Source organism: Urocitellus parryii, chromosome 9 (genome assembly GCF_045843805.1).
Source record: "Urocitellus parryii isolate mUroPar1 chromosome 9, mUroPar1.hap1, whole genome shotgun sequence".
In the NCBI taxonomy this organism is placed as follows: domain Eukaryota; kingdom Metazoa; phylum Chordata; class Mammalia; order Rodentia; family Sciuridae; genus Urocitellus; species Urocitellus parryii.
This window is the reverse complement of record NC_135539.1, coordinates 13,922,741-13,942,616: the sequence shown is the minus strand read 5'-3', so window position 1 is coordinate 13,942,616 and position 19,876 is coordinate 13,922,741. Positions and strand designations below refer to the sequence as shown.

Sequence of the window (19,876 nt, the reverse complement as noted above, 5' to 3'; positions counted from 1 at the left end):
TTGAGGAGCCATGGGTGAGGATCACGGCCTAGAACTGACAAACCTCCCTTCTATTCACAGTCCATTGACCAGAATTCTGTTCCATGGCCCCCAGCAACTACAAGAAAGCCTGAGAAATGTGATTTAGCCCCTAAAGGACATACAGTTGTCCCTACCACAGCCTACACCTCAGCTGATGGGCCCCAGAAGCCCCAAGAGGTGGAGGGTGGGTATGGGACTAATAAACACCAGGCCACGGGTCAAACTCCTACTTATACTTCTTGCCCCTGTCTTTGACTTTGGAATGATTTTGAAAAGGTCCCAGGCCAGGAAAGCACTCAGTAGCTGAAAGGGAGACTAACAGATAATGACAGCAAGACAGGTTTGGGATGGAATTCTGCTGAATACTTTAACTTAAACTCATTCATTCATTCAACGTGCATTTATTGACAGCCTTCCATGTGTCAAGCCTGACCTTGGCAGTGAGGATTTCTGGAGAATTATGTGTCTTGGTATGGTACATGGTAGATTCTAATTTACACGTATGGATGTGTAAACATCTGTAAAAGGAATGGGTGGATAAATGTTACAAAAGCAACAAACACAGAGAGCCCAGCACAGCTTCTACTGTGCTAGAGAATGTTCCTTTTATGTATGTGTTGAATGATTGACACTCAGGAAACTGAGACTGCAGCTTCCAATAAACCTGATATAATTGTTGCAAGAATGGGGTGGGGGGTTGGGGAGGGCCAGCTTCTTGCCAGGGCTGGAGGGTGCTTTGCAGTTCTCAGGATGGACACAAGGGGGCATGAGGGACACAGGACACTCGTGGAGGAAGGTGCTGCCCAAAGAGAACCTCAGAGCTGTTACATAATGGCTCCTGAGGGGCTGCAGCACCCAGCGGGTGTGCAGGAGGGTGGTGCTTGTATGGGGTGAGGAGAGATGAGGCGTCTCTGTCACTTTTCTGTCCCTGCCAGCAGTGTGAGAAGTGACAAAGAGGGCTGTTTCCTAAGACACTGAGTAAGGACCCTCGATATGGGGACCTGTGACTCCAGTAAGCAGCCTTTGGTGGTGAGTTGCCTTTGGGGCTGGCTGTAAAGACACGAGGAGCCCCCGTTACTTTGCCCAGGTCCACATCTGCTCCCAGAGTGGCTCAGGTCTGGCACATGCCTCCCTCCTGGTAAGGGTGAGCTAACTCCATGGAAGGCCATCAGGTGGCCACGGGACAACTCCCAGGCTGTGTGTGATGATGTCAGAGAAGATCCCAAGGCCTTCTGGCCCCTCTGTGGTGGGAGCCAGTGCCTGGGGCCTCCTCTGCCATGCACCAAGCCTCATCGTCACCTCCCCAGAAAGCCTGCCCTGACACCCGGGTCAGGATGCTCCACTCCTGTGGTCCTCAACACTCGTGTCCCCGCCATCAGAGCCCTGGCCCCACAGGGTTGGAGCTGACAGCGCCAGGAGGGCAGGGGCCAATCTGACTTCCACTCTGTGTCCTGTGAAGAGGCTTCCTGTATCGGCAGCACCACTCTCATCCAAGGAATAATCACTTCCTCTTGTCAAAAGTCAAGTTTCCTCATCTGCAAAATGGGGGTGGCGAAAAATATCTACCTCCCAGGGTTTCTGGGAAAATGAACCAATGCTTGCAAGGCACAGGGCCCGACACCTACCTGCAGCATTTGCTGGACTCCGGGCACTGCCTAGGCCTTCTCATGTGTCATAGCAACCCAGTGTAGGAGGTGTCTTAGGGATTAAAAAACTAAGGGACAAAAAGACAGAGTGACTTTTTCAAAGCACACCCACTAAAATGCAACAGGGTCAACAAAAGTTTCCTGCAAAGGGTCAGATAGTAAATACTTTAGGCCACATGAGCCCTAAAAATCTCTGTCACAACTCCCTACTCCATTGATGCAGAGTGAAAGCAGTCATCTGTCAATGAACGGGCATAACTGGGTTCCAATAAAACTTTATTCATAAAAATCAAACGGGCATAACTGGGTTCCAATAAAACTTTATTCATAAAAATCAAACAGCGGGCCAGAGTTTGCCCCCTCCACAGCTGTAGTTTGTTGAGCCCTGTTCTGCATTGTGCTGTAATAAATGGCGGGTGTGTTTATTATTATTAGCTTATTAGTTTAAACTATTAGTTTCCTCAAAGCAATTAGGTTCTTAATAGATTTTTGAGTCTGAATGGAATGGAATCACAAGGGCCCACTGTAGGCAGGCAGGGGTGAGGGGTGAGGGGCCAGCCCACATTTTGCTGACTTGTTTACCCCCTCCCCCCACACCATTGTCGTACTGTTCCCAACCAGAGAAAGAGGCAACAGGATGTCGGGATGGAGCCCCGGCTGGGTCACAGGATGCCTGAATTTTAGGACAAGCACTGGCTACGGGAACTTGAATAAGTTTGCAGACCTGGGGGCAACTGGGCTTGCAGTTGCTCATGTTGTTGACTTATTGACTGATGCCTCTTCTGCCTACTTGACAGGACGTCCCTGAGTCGAGAGGGGGACAGAACTTTGCATACTCCTGCAGTGTGACTTTTAGGAAAACCTGTCTTCCAGAGGCTGGTGGGATGTAGCCCTTGACGAGGTCAAGGCCGCAGTCCCATCCTCCTCGAATCTCCAGGATGGATGGTGGGAAAGGCTTTCTCCTGGAGGGCAGCAGACTCACACTGCCCCCAGGGCCTTGGCTAATGACATATTTACGGCCTGCCTGGGAACAGGCAGCTGTGCCAGCCCCTGTCAATCATTGACAAAGTGTTCACACCTCATTTGTCACCATGTCCTCTGGCTCATGGCCAAGCACCAGGGGAGAGGCACGGTGCCCAACGAGGGCAGTGCCTCAAACGCAGGCGCCCAGGAATACGGTACTGGCCAAGTTCACGGCTATTTCAGTCTCATGGGAACCGGAGGGGAAAAGGGGACCCATCCAACCCAGAGAAGCCGGTCCAAGATCAAGTCCCCTAAGCTGGCTCACCTGATGTTTGTTCACTGTAACTGGGAATGATTTCTTGAGCACCTAGGATGTGCCAGACCCTCCTCGAGCTACTGGAGCAGCTCCCACTGAACAAGTTAACAGACAACCATCATCACAGCAATTTCAGAGAGAGACAGGCTCCGTGGAGAAAGCAGAAAGTGTCATAAGACAGAGAGGGACTGGAGAGTCGGGGAGTGGAGAAGACGGAACCGGGACTTGAAGAAGCTGCCCTCAGAGAGTAAGGAACCCAAGCCTGGTGGCCTGGAGGGCCATGGTGTGTTGACAGGGAGAGAGTGGCCCAGGGCGGAGCAGAGCCCCCTGGTCCGATGGCCTGAAATCTAAACCCACCTGAAGGGTTTCTGTACACTTTTTTTTAAATTTTATATATTTTCAGAATTTCTAAGCCAGTTATTTTCCTGGCACTTAAAACAACATTTGGCTGGACAAATGTCTACAAGAGAAGCAGGTTAATTTCTTCTGTGTCCATTTTTATCTTCTCCCGAAAGATAACTAGGAGCACCATGGACACAGAAACTCAGCTTTGGGACTGAATTCTCAGGTCTAACTCTGAGCAAGGCATAACCACGTCCAGAACTCCTGGCCCAAATGCCCTAGAGAAGGCCATTCAGTATGCCCAAGAGTCATGCACAAGAACACAGTCAAAATGGCCCTCGGCTGGAAACAGTTCGCAGAGGCCGGCTGAACTGTGAAACACACAGTAGGATACCACACAGCAGCGGGAATGGATCTTCAAGTGCATGAACAACACGGATGAATCTCGTAAATGTCACAAAGCCAGACTCAAGAGCACACACCATGTATTCCATTCACCCAAAGTTCAGGAACAGGCAGACGGATGCCTGCTGCTAGGAGTTAAGATAGCGGTCACCCTGGGTGGGTAGGGTGGGGTGGCAGCATAGCAGGGACTTTTGAGAGTCTGGTAACGTTCTAGTCCTTGATCAGAGTGATAGTTACATGACGGTGCTCATTTTGTGAAAATTCATCAAACTATGCTATAATTTTTGCATAATTCTGCATGTAAATATACTTCATTCTAACGTATGTGTTTTTTTTTTTTTTTTAAGGCATGATGCTTTGGGAATGCATAAGCAAAGAAACTGAATTTAGACCCCTTGGCAGTGGACTTAGCAATTCTGGGTGCATTCATTAAGCCCCATGCAATAATCTGTCCTGCCACGGGGTCTTTGCATAGGTCCCCTGCTCTCCCTGGAAGCCTTTCTTTCCCCTTCCTGACTCCTGGTTAACTCCTATGCATCTTTCTGTTTCCAGCTTGTGTGTGATTCCTTCCAGTACAGCTTCCGGAACTTTATTGTCTAGGTCAAGTATCTTTGCAATAGGTTTGTAAAAACTGCACACGTGCTTATGTGATTATTTGTTGAATGTCTTCCTCGACAGAATGAGAGCTGCAGAGCCATGGGGATGTGTTTATTTCTGTCACCTTCATGTCCCCAGGACTAAGCATGGCATTTGAGACCATAGAAGGCACCCCATACACATTTGTCACATGAATAAGTGAAGAAATGAATAAGTGAGTGAATAAATAAAGGTCTGTGGATTTATTTCAAAGCTATTCACAACAACTTCTTCCTCTTACCAACTCATGTACATTGTTCTAGTCTATTCTACAGAAGACACTGAGAAAGTAGTAACTTACATTGCTCACCATCATGTGAAACTGATATTTCTAGGAAACACATATGCATCTGTACATGGCCTGAGTCCATTCTGGCCCACCGTAGGTCTCTGCAGATGCAGCATATGCGTCTTTAAGTGCTTGGTACCTCCCATATACTGGCTGAGAATTGAAGTCAGGATCCTATGACCTTAGAGGATATTTGGGTCTCAGCTGGGGAACTGGATTCACAGAAGGATAACAGGGTATCCCCCAAATCACAAAGCTATCTGGTCTTTTTATTTACATGTTAAGAAAATAAATTCATTTTTCTGTCACCTTGGAGAGTGTGTGAGAAAAGATTCGAAGGCTTCCTCCTAAGTTTGGACCCAGCTTAGTTAGTTCACAGGCTATTAATAAGTGGATCCTTGATTTCCTCATCTGCAAATAAGGAGACTAAGAGTATCCATCCCCATATGATTGTTGTAAATAGTTTGTTCAAGCAAAACATTCAGCAAAGGGTCTTGCCCTTGGAAAGAGCTCAGGAACATTTACCTGCTGTTGTTAATGTTCATACTTTGGAGCCTGGGGGAGAAAGGGAATGAGGAAGCTGATCTTGACCTTCAAGAGTGGGAACCCAAGACAAGGTACTTCCACCCGACACATGAGGAAGCTAGGCCTCCTCCAACTCAGGAGGCTACTTCCGTGGTATCCTTTTCCAGGAGTGGTGGAATCGACAGCCTTGGTAGTTTGGTTGAGAAGACAAATTAGCCAGAAAGCATTTTTGTTCAACACCAGCAGTGATCTGGCAGATTTTGTGACCATCAGACCCTTGGTCATCGTTGGATTTTTCCAGGTACGGAGTTCAAAAGATGGGAGGTGGCTTTTCCACTGGTGGGCTTGGGAGCAGTTGAAGTAAGGAGACTCTTCCACTTGGGTTGTTTCAGGCCCAAGTGCCCCATCCCAGGAGCTGACTTTCTGGGGCAGCTCCAGTGTTCAAACAAAAGGAGAAAAAAAAATGGTAGCTGAAATGTTAGAGGCAGTGTTAGCAAGATGGATAGGAATGGAGAGAAAGAAGAGGAGGTTGACATATTTATCTAACTGGTTTTAGTTATATAACTAGTGTTTTGGGGGACTCCATTTAGAATGTCACAGAGTAAAGGGGTGTCTACTTTCTGCTTTGAGAGCTACTGATTTCTATGATTCTAGCAGCACCAGCTGTGTTTGGGGTGTGTTGGTCTCCACCCCATGTTCTGTCCAAGCATCCCCATAAACGAAAACCATTAACACTTCTAAAATATGCACCCATTTGAAAATGCATCAGCCCTCATCATAAATATAATAAGGGAAGATGTTTGGAAGAGACATAAATGAATTAAAACTGATAAAGAGCTATCTCATAATAGCTTTCTATTGATCTTATTATTTGTATATATAAATAATTTGCAACTTATTTTTGATTAGAAAATGAGTTTCTCATGGATCTAACTTAATTACTCTAAATTGATGACTCCCCCTACTCCCAGCCAAGTCACAACTTGGACAACCTATCCACACACGGGGAGAGTGTGCCTCTTCTCCTTCCCCTTCTTTGTGTCTCTGGTCCCAGGTTTCTTTCAAGCTCAAACATGAAGGCCTGAATATTGGCCGCATCTTGTTACCAAGTTCACATCTGGTGTTACATGTGGTCAAATCAATTGCTGCTTCTGAAAGTAATTCAGGAACAATATTAAATACTTCTCCATCCCTGGGTTTTGGACAACCTTTATTTTAGTAATTGGAAAAAGGTGGAGATAATCAGTTCTCTCCACTGACCTCTGAGAGTTTGCCTAACTGAGCTTTAGACCTGGCCTGAGAAGCATTCTGGTTATGACACTCCCCTAAAGGGGTTTCAGATGACCCAGAAAAACACCAGAAGACAGATTGGCCACCATTTCCACCTTCCCCTTAAATAAGCCAGATATTTTTTTGCTTTCTATCGAACCTTTATGGAGCATGCTTTCCCAAACAGGACTTAGAAGAAGAGGTTGCAGAATTATTCTATGATACGATCAAAGACTTCCCAGAGCTGACGTTTGCAGTGATGGCTATCAAAAACACCCGTGGACGTTTCAGCGTCATCCTGGACAGTGTCCTTGTGTTCAAGAAGGTAGGACTTGGATCCTATTTTTAGTGAGGGGTCTCTAGTTCAAAGTAGTGGAACCTGTGTGGGCTTCTGGTCCAAACTCGGTGACATCTCAGTTACCTGGTGTTTCTCTGGATTTTATGGTCATTCTCCATTGGGATGATGCTGCTCCTCCTTCCTTAACCAGTAAATACCATCTTGTCCATCAAGGTCCAATCTCACACGTTTGTTTTTCTTCTGGCCCACGCTTCCCCATCCTCCCTCCATCACCCATTACCACCTATACACCCGTGACTTATGAATATCTGTCTTTGGCCAGACTTCTCCAGTCTCCAGACCCTGACAAGCAGCACCAGAGGGCTCAACACGGCTAAGCTCACGGTCATGGTCTGCCCTTCCGGTCTTCTGCATATTTTCATTCCCTTGGTAGAGGGTGCCTGGTCAGATCTCTGACCATGAAAACCTAGGCATCACTCCAACCTCTGTCTCTGCCCACCCTTCAGGACCAGTCCATCACCCCAGTCCTGCCGATCTTATCTCTCAAACACCCCTGAATCTAGGCATCTCTCCCTGTCTCTTCTGCTACTATTCTAAATGGAGTGATCAGCATCTCCTTTAGCCTATGGCAGTAAGCTTTGGCCTGATCAGAACAGATCAGGTGCTCTCAAGAGCATTCTTCCCCAAATTCAAGACTTGGGATTACCTCTCTCCTCTCTGAAAGCCCTTTAATGGCTTTCAATGATTAGCATAAAGACTGAAATTCTTAATGAGGCCTGTAAGACCTTCCAAGGGACCTTCCTCGGTCCCTATCCAGGATTTAGATATGAGCTGCCCAATAAGGCAGCAACTAGTCATTTACGACCATTACCATTAACATTAATTGAATTAAGATTTTAGTTCTCCAACAAAACTGGCCACATTGCAAATACTCCACAGCCATACGAGGCTGGTGGCTGTTGTATCCCAGAGCTCAGATTTACAGAGCATTTCCACCTGTTGGAAGTTTTGGACACTGGGGTCTGTTTCTGGAGGATCCCTCAGTCCCTTCCCACGGGAAGCCAAATCTTTCCAATTGCCATGTTACTTACAGATCTTGTCCAGAGAGGATAGTCACGTATCCAAGGCCACCTAGGAGATGTGTGGAGTGGTACCCAGATCTGCTTGACCTACAGGGAGGGCAGTGAGCCTTCAGTCTCCTCTCGGGCCTGTGAAAGCCATGGAGAGGTTTTAAGTTGGTGGATACAATAATCCGATTCACTTAGCATTGTCTTCTCTAACCCCATCCATGTACCTGCACATGCCATGATTTTATTCTCCTTTATTGATAAGTAATATTCCATTGTGTATATATGCCACTTTTTAAAATCCATCTATTGAAGGGCATCTAGGTTGGTGAAGTTAGACAAATGCTGAATGTTTTCTTTGATATAAGGAGGCTGATTCATAGCGGGGTAGGGAGGGGGAACATGGGAGGAATAGATGAACTCTAGACAGGGCAGGGGGGTGGGAGGGAAAGGGAGGGGACATGGGGTAATTAATGATGGTGGAATGTGATGATCATTATTATCCAAAGTACAGGTATGAAGACACGAATTGGTGTGAATATACTACGAGAGATATGAAAAATTGTGCTCTACATATGTAATAAGAATTTTAATGCATTCTGCTATCATATATAAATAAAAAGAATATAAAAATATAGTTAAGTAAAATAAAAGGGAAAATGTAGAAAACAAATATTGTTCTACCCTTTGTATTTTGTTCTTAAATATATATGTATATGCATACATGTAACATATAAACTTATATATGTTTATGTATCTAAGCATAAATGCATAAGATTAATTAAGAGTATTTACTTGGAGGGAAGTGAATTGGGAGATTTGGGGATTTGTCCAATAAAGAGATTAACTTTTTATTATACATTCTTTAATATCATTGGAAGATTTGCCATATATATTATTATCCATAAAAAATTGTTTCATGTTTTACACCTTTAACTCTACACTTGGTAAGCCTAGCGCAGCTAAAATGTTAGTCAGTTAGTCACTCTCATTTTAAGTCCTGGCTCTGGGGCTGGGGGTGCAGGTCAGCAATGAGCACAGGCGTAGCATCGGCAAGGCCCTGGGTTCAGTCCCCAGACCCATCCATCAACCCTGGCTTCGCTTCTTACTAGCTGAGCAGCCTTGGATAGGTTACTTCACTTCTCTGTGCCTCAAATTTGCTGAAGTGCAAAGTAGGAGAGATAACAGCACCCAGTTCCATGAGATGCCAGGAGGATTAAATAAGATGGTTATATAACCTGGTTAGAACTGTGGGTGGCAGAATGTGAGCTCTCTAGTGTCATTAAACTATGATTTTGACCAATAAGGAGCTGAGACTTTATCCAAAGGATAATTTGGTGCTATTAGGTGTTTGAGTGAGAAAATGATGTATGATCAGTTTTGTGTCCTAACAACATGGCTGTGGCGGAAATGTGGGGAATGGATTGGAGTCAAGCAAGAAGAGAAGAGGGAAGGTCAGTGGGAGGCAGCTGCAGGGAGTCCAGGTGACAGGTCTGGACCAAGGTGGGTGGTGGAGATGGAGAGAAGGAGATGGAATAGAAATTCACATATATCTGCTGCTTCTCTTTCTCCCAGAGACTTTAGTCCTGAGCTATAAAGAATCGAATTGTTCTCTGTTAGTCCAGGTCCTTCTGAGAAGCAGTTACCAAGCAGGCTGGGAAATGCAAAATATTTATTAGGGAAAAGAAGGACATCAAAGAGTTGGGGGAGACTCTGAGTGACATTAGACCATGGTAAAGATCTGACTCTTTGGAAGGAAGGAAGGAAGGAAGGAAGGAAGGAAGGAAGGAAGGAAGGAAGGAAGGAAGGAAGGAAGGAAGGGAGGGAGGAGGGGAGAAAGGGAGACACTCTGACCCAGTGGCATTCTAAGAGGGTTTGTCAGAGTTGCCCACTGGGGAACCGATGCCCTCAGTCACTGGGTCGCACACTGTCCAGCCTCAGCACAGATATTTTGATGGAGTCCAGAGCCCAGACGCAATATCTGTCAATCACACTTGCTGCTGTTACAGATCTGAGGTGTTCACGGGCTGCCACCTGCCTGGAGCCTACCTCCAGGCTAATCGGCTCAGTCGTTCATATTTACTAGATACCTGGATGCTGTATCCTCACCTGCCACCACCCCTCACCATTCTCTTATCCCAGGGAAAGATGGCACCGTTTGAATGTATTAAGTACCCATAGCAAGGAAGCTACTGCCCTCCAATGATTTTCTTCTTTTGCTCAAGGGAAAAATTGTCAATCGTCAAGAGCTCATTAATGAGAATACCAACAAACAGGACCTCCATCAAGTCATAAAACAGCACCTTACAGATTTTGTGATTGAATTCAACTCAGAGGTCAGTAAGCAGAGGGTCCCCGGGAGACGGACAGCTGGGGTGAGCCACAGTGTGTGCTTGCGATGACAGGTTTTCCTTGGAATTCCAGAACAAGGATCTGATTTATGAAATGCGCGTCTTTAATCACATGCTGCTCTTTATCTCCAAAACCTCGGAGCCGTACGGTGTCATCATCCAGCATTATAAAATGGCATCGAAGGAGTTCCAGAACAAGGTTTGTAGAATGGGCTGTTGCTCCTTGGGGCTCTTGGGTGGGATCACCCGTCAGGCAGACTGTGAGGCCACTGGCCTGTCCTGCTTCTTATAAATGAAGCCGGGAATGGTTTGGATATTGATTTCCTTATTTGCCTGTATCAATACTATGCATTATTTACTATTTAACTTTAAATCAGCCTCCTTTATTACTCTTTCCCAGCCTCTCTGCCATTTTGGCTAAGCTTCTGCTCCTTCACGCATCTTTTTAGTAAGGCTGCTCTGGGAACATGATGGTTGGTTCTGTTTTGATGGAGCCCCTGGACTAATCGTGGGTGATGGCAATATGGTAGCATTTAGCTTGGAGTTGAGGGGAGAAGGAAGACCACTCCTGCCTGAAGTCGAGGTATATGAAAAACCTGCAGGCATGAAGCAGCATGGCTGGTAAATAATTGCTGAGATTCTGGACTTTAACAGACCCCAATTCAAATTCTCTCCTTCTTCTAAGCTTTGTTGTCTTAAGCGAGTTTCTTAACTCTCAACCTCAGGACCCTCCTATGGGAAATGAAGACTTGTAAGAAGAACTGAATTAGAAGCACCTGGCTGGGTACAGTGGTGCACACCTGTAATCCCAGTGGCTAGGGAGGCTGAGGCAGGAGGATTGTGAGTTCAAAGCCAGCCTCAGCAAAAGCGAGGTGCTAAGCAACTCAGTGAGACCCTGTCTCTAAATACAATACAAAATAGGGCTGAGGATATGGCTCAGAGGTAAATGCCCCTGAGTTCAAAAGAAAAAAAAAGTTAGAAGCACCTGTGTTGCTTGTGATTATTGTCACCATATCATCCTGAGAGACAAACCAGCCTGAACCCTAAACCTATACATCATGTCTTACCACCACCTAGACTCTGGGGGCTCTTTACCCAACTATTTTCTTAATTTTTAGAAGAAGTATGATAATGGCAAGTTTTTTTTTCATGTGATGAAAATTATTCTGAAAATTTTTTTAGTTAAAAACTTTTAAGCCTAAGTTAAACATAGAATAAAGCCACGTGAGTCAGTCACCTTCTTGTCAATGTGATCAAAATACCTACTACAGGCAACTTAGAGGAGGACAAGTTTACTTGGGCTCGTGGTTTTAGAGGTTCAGTCCATGGAGGGCTGAGTCCGTTGAGCCCCCAAGATGAGGAAGAGAATCATGGCGGAAGTAAGTGCATTGTGGAGAAGCTCTGCTCTGTTCGTGATGGCCAGGAGGCAGACAGAGGGAAGGGGCTGCAGGGGTCACACCCCCAGTGACCACCTCCTCGGGCCACGCCCCTCCTGGCTACAGTTACCACTTATCAGTCCCTTCAAACTGGGATGGACTGATGCACAGCTCTCATGGTCCATGCGTTTCACCTTCTGAATACCCTTAACATCCACCCAGGAGCTTTGGAGAGACACCTCCTGGCCACACCATAACCGCAGGCATGGGCAGAGTTAATGTTCATGCGACATCCTGCCACATTAGTTACCGGAAGGATGCTTCCTACCCCAGAAATCCTTCTTACAAATATATTGCCTGTTGTTTTTTTCAATTTTACAACAAGATTTTTTTTTCAATTTTACTCTTTTTTCAAATTTACTCTTTTATAAAAGAGTAAAATTCATTCTTAGCAAAACCACCATCTTCCAGGTTATTTTTTTTTTAACTCTTTGAACCAGCTGGAATTTATTTTAGGCACAGATGGAGAGATGATTCTCTTTTCCCTAATTAACTGACCTTCCCAAATGCCATTTATTGAGCCAAAGATAAACAGACTAATATTTCTCCAAAGGTCAGACCCCCGGGTCCACCTCATCGCCTCTGTACCCCAGCCCCAGCCTGTCCCAGGTGGCTGGTACTTGTTGAAAGTATACGAGGTGACCTCAACAGGACTGTTCTTTCAGCCTCCCTGGGACCTAGAAGAGGGGCACACTTTGGAGGCCTTCATCTCCAATGGATGAATAATGACCTGAAACACCAGGCGTCTGCAAGGGCCTCTCCTTGTCCCCTTGCTCTGCCACTAGAGTGACCATTTAAACATTACCATCAGGGCTGGAGATGTGGCTCAGCGGTAGCGCGCTTGCCTGGCATGAGTGCGGCCCGGGTTCGATCCTCAGCACCACATACCAACAAAGATGTTGTGTCTGCCGAGAACTAAAAAATAAATATTAAAAATTCTCTCTCTCACTCTCTCTTTAAAAAAAAATAAAATAAAATAAAGATGTTGTGTCCACCGAAAACTAAAAAATAAATAAAAAAAAAAAAAAAAAAAAAAAAAAAAAAAAATAAACATTACCATCATGTCACTCTCAGACTCTTCCACGAGTCTCCCATTACATGCAACCAATCCCAAGCTCTCTCCTGGACCCCCAACCTCCACCTTGACAGCCTCTAACCTGGTCTCCCATGACACTGTCCCCCATGGTATTGAAGCCACAGTGGCTTCCCTTGTTCCTAAACATCTCTGAGCTCTGCGTTTGCCTTGCCACCAGGCCTTGGGGTTGACAGTTTCCGCCACATGGATCATGGTTCCTGGGCTGGGTACTCATCACCCAGGTCCCAGGCAAAGCGTCTCCTCCTCAGATGCTCCTCCTGACCACCTTGACTCTTACTGACCCTGCTGCCTCATCTGTGCAGTCACTCTGTCCCATGCCCCTGACCTGTTGTCTGTCACTCATTGTTCTCTGAGGTTATCAGTTTGTTTACTCAGCTGTCATCTGTCATCTCCATGGGAACACAAGCTCCGTGGCAGACAGGCATTTTGTCTGCTTCCGGCAGCACTGTAACCCCAGTGCCCAGTAAAATTCCCAGCACATAGTAGGTACTCCACACATCTCTGTTGCATGAACAAGTGAGTCGAGCCGTGGGTTTCTTTTATAATTTTGGATACTAATAAGAGTTGGCATGCTCTGAGCACTTTCTACCTGCCAATCACTGGACTCAGCCCTTTCATAGTTTTCCTGTTTGATTCTCACAGTGACCCCCCTGGGGCAGGTACTCTTTGCCTCACCATTTTACAGATAAGGAAAACTGAGGCACAGATGAAGACTATACCTCAGGACTTCTTGACTTCCCAAAGTTGTGTGGAGGGTCACAGCACGGGATGCTGATACCAGGCTGTCGATGGCTACCAGTCTTGCATTTGGGTGCAGGGCTGACTTTACTGTCTTTTGGAGGTGCTCCAGGACCCCACTATTCCCTTTCCATTAGTCCGCAGCTTTATAGCAGTTTCTCTCCCTTAGTAAAAAGGTCCGGAGAGACAAGGGTTTTGTTCAATTTTGCAGATCCTTTTCATCCTTGTGGACGCAGACCAACCCAAAAACAAACGTGTCTTGGATTACTTCCGGATCACGGAGGTCCTTTTACCTTCAGTCCAAATCCTAAACTTAAGCTCCGATGCCAGGTACAAAATGCCTTCAGATGAGATAAACTATGAAAACCTCAGGAGATTCGGCCGCAGCTTCCTCAGTAAAAGTGCCAAGGTAAGGTTGCTCTGAGGTAAGTCTTATCCAGAACTACCCATAGCTCACTAAAGGAGATCATTCCTTTCTTGTAATATTGCTGGCTTTGGTTGTCTGAAGGAAGAGACAGAATAAAGGTCAACCTTTTGGCTCAGCGTGGGGAAATATCACCATTTCCCCATCTGAAATCTATCCAACTTTTGGCCCTCCTGAGCCTACAATCCCACCATTCATTCTTGAGTTGTAAAGTATGTTTCCAATACAAATGGCAGGTGCCATGGAGGGCTAACTAGAAAGGAGGGTTTTAGCCTCTAATCGGAGAGATCTACTTGGCCCAAGGGTAGATGCTTCCTTTGGGGGAGAGAAAGAACTAGAAGAGTTATAGCAATCAGGATTTAGCCTCAAAAGATTTTAGGGACCTTCTGGCTAGGTGAGGGTGGGAGGGGATCTGTGTCAAGGAGTGACTCAGAAAGGTAGCTGTTTTAGTCAGCTTTGCCTCACTGGGAACAAAAGACCTAACAAGAACAACTTAGAAGATTAAAAAAAAAAAAAACAACTTTCTTAGCTCACACTTTCAGAGGTTCAGTCCACGGTCAGTCGACTCCATAGCTCCGGGCCTGAGGTGAGGTAGAACATCATGGCGGAAGGGCGTGGTGGGAGGGAAGCAGTTTAAGACATGGCAACCAGGAAGCACAGAGAGCTCTGCTCACCAGGGACAAAATTTAAACCCCAAAGGAACACCCCTAGTGACCCACCTCCTTTAGCCACATCCCACCAGCCTACAGTTACCACCAGTTAATCCATCAGTGGATTAGTCTACTGATTAGGTTCTACCTCTCATCATCTAATCATTTCATAAATGGAGATACTCCGACAACCCCAACATCTATAGTCAGTTATTCCACATGCTTCCACACTTTCTGTCCATTCCTGTAGCCTCCTCAAGGAGAAGTTGCATAACATCATCATGGGGCCAAGTGGAAAGCCTGGTGTGCTTACTGTTACCTCCAATTTATTTCCATTCTTTTCAACTTCAAAACCCCTATATGTTTTGGATCCCATGCTTTTGAAATGTAGACCATTTATTCCCTCTTCTGGTTGCTGTCCTGTGACCATGTCCCCCTTCCCTCTCTGAGGATATAAGATCCTGACTGCCATCTTGCCCCCAACACCTGTTCTGCTGTCATTTCCAGAGATCTCAATATCTGATACCCTGCTCTCACTTTTCCAGTAATTGGTGTGTCCATGCCATCCCAGCCCTCATCCTCACGGCCACAGCCAGAAAGAGCAGCAGCCCCTCCAAATGCCCGATTTCAAAGTTTCCATCTTCTTAGTTTCCTCCTCCATAACCTGTTTTGCTACAATTCCTCACACTTCCCGTGGCCTCCAATCTTCTGATCCCATTTCACAGTTTCTTGAGTACCATCTTCCATGAACTTGGATTCCATTGTTTGTTGCTTCGTCAACTCCTTCTTCTCCTCCATCTTCTACCACCTTTATACCCTGTAGTCCTCACTAGGGAAAATTCCAACTCTAGTTGATCCCTCTTAGCTTCCCTGTGCTTCCAGGCTGATACTAGATAAAAAGATCACCATGGAGCTGGAGGGCTACAAGGAACCACCAATCAAGCCTTTCATAAGCTCCGAAACATCCTAGCACCCCGTACAAATTTCTCTTAGTGTGTCTGTTCTTTTGATCTTTGAGTCTATTTCACCTTCTACCCCATTTCTACTTTCGCTGTTAGCTGAGAGTCCTCCCATACCTCCCTAAGAAAAGAGAAGTCTTCATACTTGGGCCTCCCATTTCCCGTCACCCTATCTGCACAACTTGGTCCACCCTCTCTCTCTCTCCCAGTTACATCTGGGGAGATACCTCTTTCCCCCTCAAAGGCCAACATGTCCTCCTGTGCCCCTTCACATGATGTGCCTAATGTAGCCCATTCCTAATTTGCCATCATTTTCACCACTGCCCATCTCCCATGCCCAGGCCACACCTGCTTTACACTCCCACTGAAGGAATCTTTAAATTCCTTCCAGGGCTGGGGTGGGGACAGGCAGGACATGGTGAGAGAAAGAGCCATTGAACTGAGCAGAGGCCAGAGAGCAAAGCCTCATAGCACAGTAAAGACTCGTGATCTTAAGAGCAGTGAGAAGCCGGAAAGAGACCGACTTGTAGAAAATACAGGCAGCAAGAAAGAATTGGAGGAAACCCAGGCAGAGCATCAGGTGTCTATTACAGTAATGCAGGTGAGAGACGTAGGCTACTTGGGCTAGGGTGGTAATGGAACAGATGAAGACAAGGATGTAGATACAAGGGACATTCATGAGTCAAAATTTGTAGAGAAAAACATGGTCTAGGATTTTGAACACTTCCTTGGAACAGATGCAAGGGCTGAGTTCATTCTTTCATTCATTTGCAAAACATTTATTGAGGTCCTACTATGTGCCAGGCAGTGGTTACTCAATGACAAGAGAAGAATCTTTTTTTTAATATATATATTTTTAGTTGTAGATAAACACAACACATTTATTTATTTTATATTTAATGTGGTGCTGAGGATCAAAGCTAGCCTCACATGTGCTAGGCAAGCACTCTACCACCGAGCCACAACCCCAGCCCTGAGAAGAAGAATCTTTTAGAACGTTCCATCCCTTTCTGGACATAGTGAGACCTCTCAAATTTGCTTTTTAGGAACATCAGTCCAGTGAAGAGATTCCAAATTATTGGGACCAGGGTCCAGTTAAGCAGCTCGTGGGGAAGAACTTCAACGTGGTCGTCTTTGACAAGGAAAGGGATGTGTTTGTGATGTTCTGTAAGTATCTCCAACAGAGGCTGAGTCAGGGGTGCAACATTGCTTTTCAAGTGCTGTTCCTGAATCTCTGAGCTCCGCAATCTCCAAAACCTAGGGATGCACCCTACCGATGATGGTCTGCAGACACCCAAAGAGACTGGATCAAGTTGCTTTTGGCTACAATGCAACCCTGGCCCCCCAAATCTAATTCTTGAAATATTTGACATGCCTTCCATATAATCCAGGCCTGTGGCTATTTGTAATAATAATAATGCGGATGGCTCACAGGGTTTGATTGAATGCCTCAGATGCTGAATCATTGCATACCTTACCCACTTAATCCTTACAACATCCTTCTGAAAGTAACTACCATTATCCACCCTTTTATGGATAATGACTCCAACGCCTTCGTCCACCCACACATACCCCTCTCTCACTCTTAGGTAGGTTTTTGGCAGAACCTCCAGTGCTGTACAGAGTTCCTCTGCTTTTGGCTTTATGGGACTTATCCGATGATCCATTTGAGGTGGAAACCCAAATTCTTCATGTAAAGGACTTGGCAGAGTGTCTGGTAGAAGCACAGTAAACAACAGCTATTTTTTTTGTTGTTATTATTCCTATTATTGTTTCCAACACTTATCTGAGTTGGGACTATTGTCCTTTCCCATGGTTTCTGGTTTGCATGGGAGATCCAAAGCTAAAGGCCTTCTCTTCCACCATGAGACACTGGGGAAGTGGACTCTGAAGTTACTTTAGGCATCTCCTTTACAGGCAGCATTACCACTTAATGAGCACTTACAATGAACCAGCATGAGTTTTGTGTAAGGTGTGTAACAATGAGTCTGTGGTGAAGGGATGGCGGTTTTCTCTATGATACAGGTCAGGAGCCCAGCCTCAGAGAGGGTCATTACCTTACCCCAGGTCACACTGTAAGTCCAAAAGTTCCAAGCTAGCTTTGTGCCATTCCTGGGTTAACTGCATCATACAGGACTTTGACAGTCTCTCTGAATTCATCTCTTGTTCACAGAGCGAGGTATTTCAGGTCTGCGGCAGAATCACTGCAATCTTCTGCCTGCACAGGAGAGGTGGGGTGGCTTCTCTGCATTCACCAGATGCCCAGAGTTCTAAGAACACTCATTTAGTTCTGATAAAAGGCAAAAGTAACCTCATTTTCTTGGAAGCAGGACTGTGGGACTGGCCCCCTGAGGCTGCGGCCATTAGGCACCCTCCTGTTCTGACGCTGGGCCTGCTGGTTTCCAGGGGCCCACTGGGGTGCTGCGGGCAGGCAGCGGGTGGACGGCCACAGAGGTGCATATTCGTAAATGGAAGATGATCATGCAAAGGTGACATGTGGGGGGGGCCTTCAAGGCCACTTCTCTCCCAGGACAGAAACAGAGCTCCGAGCTTTGAGGAAGGACAGCAGGTGAGGTTGTGCCTTCCTGGGGCTGCTTGTCTCAGTCCCTCCAGAGCGCACCTGGGCCACACTCAAAGCTCAGAGAACCATCTGGGACAAAGTCTGCTGTCCCCTTCCAGGGGAAGTCACGCTGTCATACTTTTGGGGCACACCCATTCACTTCTTGGGCATGTTCTCCTCCAAGGGACTGAAGGGCATGTTTATATTACACGGTGTTTTGTCATGTTCTGTTTGTAGTACCAAGGCTTCAAAGCCAAGCGGCCTGTCTTCAAATCCTGTTTCCTCTGCCTAATTACTGAATGACCTTGGGCCAGCAGCTTAACCTTTAATTGAAAACCCCTGGGCTAAAAATCCACCCCCCCCACACACACACCTCTCTCACATGATTTTTGGTAGACCCTGAGGAATCACCTAGCATAAATATTTTTCTTGGAAAGGGAACGAATAAAGAAGAAAAATAAATTATAGGAAAAAATGCTAATGTTCCCAGAGTGTTTGGGTTGAAGGGGGGGGGGACTGGGGTGACTTTTTTTCTCATTTAATTATTCATCATTAAATTAAGGATCAGGTACTGTGAGAGAAACGTGAAAATAGCCTACAACGTAAATAAGATTCAAAAGCAGTTCAAAAAGCAGCGACATCATGAGTGTGGCAGGCCTGGGTGCCGTCATCTCCCAGAGTCTGACCAGGGCCCTCTCTTGCAGATGCACCGTGGTCTGAGAAGTGCCGAGTCCTCTTCCCCGTGCTGGAGGAGCTGGGAAGAAAGTATCAAAACCACTCCACGGTCACCATCGCCAAGATCAACATCATGGCAAATGACATCCAGCTGACCCACCTGGACCGGTACCCATTCTTCAGACTCTTCCCCACCGACTCTCAACAGGTCGGGCGGCTCTTTGGATCTACATAATCGAAAATGTTGTTATATTATCACCAGTTTCTCCCTCTCTCCAGCTCTGCATTCTGCCAAACCAGCTTCCCCTCTCTGTCCCTGCTCTATTTTTCTCTCATGTCCAAGTTCAAAGGATATCGTCCAGTAGCTTCCACTGGAGTCCTGAGACTCACTATACTTGCATGCAACTTAAGTCAGTTGTTCATGCCCGACCACAGGGGCCAAGCCACTGTGGATGCTTGGATGGGTCAGGAATCTATGGCTTCCTCTAGAACCGAGACTGATCTCTCCTGAGACTATATGGGAAAAGGTGGGGAAATAAGGTGGGGGGAATCTCCATGGGGACATGGGGGTAGAGCAGGGGCAGATGAAGGGAGAATGTGTGGTAGAGACAATTGTTTAGTGCCTTTTACACCGTGGGACTAGCCATCCACCAATCATCCTTGGTGTTGATGGAGCACACCTCCATGACACTTGGCAATGTGGGGGGACAATGTCAATTAAAGAGATGTGAGTCAAGGTCCCTGCTCCTGAAGAGAGTGTGGCTGTGCAGGAGAGAGAAGTCGTCACGGTGTGGTTCCATCTGTACATGTGACTGGAATGCAGGAGAGGGACAGAATCTGGAGGGCAGATATGGCAGAAGTCTGCATGAAGACGTGGAACTCTGGAGAATGGTGGGGATTTCAATCGGACTAGAGGAGGGGTGTGAACTACAGTCAGGACAACTTAAAATATATTAAAAAAAAAAAAAGGATGGGCTGAGGGAATGAGCCTGAGTCCCACATCTTGAGTTATCTGAAAGGAATTTAAGCAATCAGGGGTCAGCAAGTCACTTCTTAACCTTCCTAAAGACTGAAAGGGGACAGGGAACTAGCTAATGATGACCTCACTGTCCACGTGCCAGCAACCTTGTAAAATAACAACTATTATGGGACTGATCATGCAGTAGTAATAACAACAATAGCAAATACTTACTATGAGCCAGTCACTGTT

General features: G+C 46.1%; 1 protein-coding gene across 1 annotated transcript in view; it reads left to right on the top strand.

The window, feature by feature from the left end:
* The window catches only part of Pdilt (protein disulfide isomerase like, testis expressed), a 35,921-nt gene that overhangs the window by 14,447 nt on the left and 1,598 nt on the right, over positions 1-19,876 (top strand). The window contains exons 4-10 of the mRNA XM_026402500.2: positions 5,311-5,444; positions 6,600-6,737; positions 10,003-10,113; positions 10,202-10,327; positions 13,610-13,807; positions 16,478-16,598; positions 18,696-18,874. Of these exons, the coding sequence (XP_026258285.2) occupies positions 5,311-5,444; positions 6,600-6,737; positions 10,003-10,113; positions 10,202-10,327; positions 13,610-13,807; positions 16,478-16,598; positions 18,696-18,874 (1,007 nt within the window). The remainder of the gene's footprint in view (positions 1-5,310; positions 5,445-6,599; positions 6,738-10,002; positions 10,114-10,201; positions 10,328-13,609; positions 13,808-16,477; positions 16,599-18,695; positions 18,875-19,876) is intronic.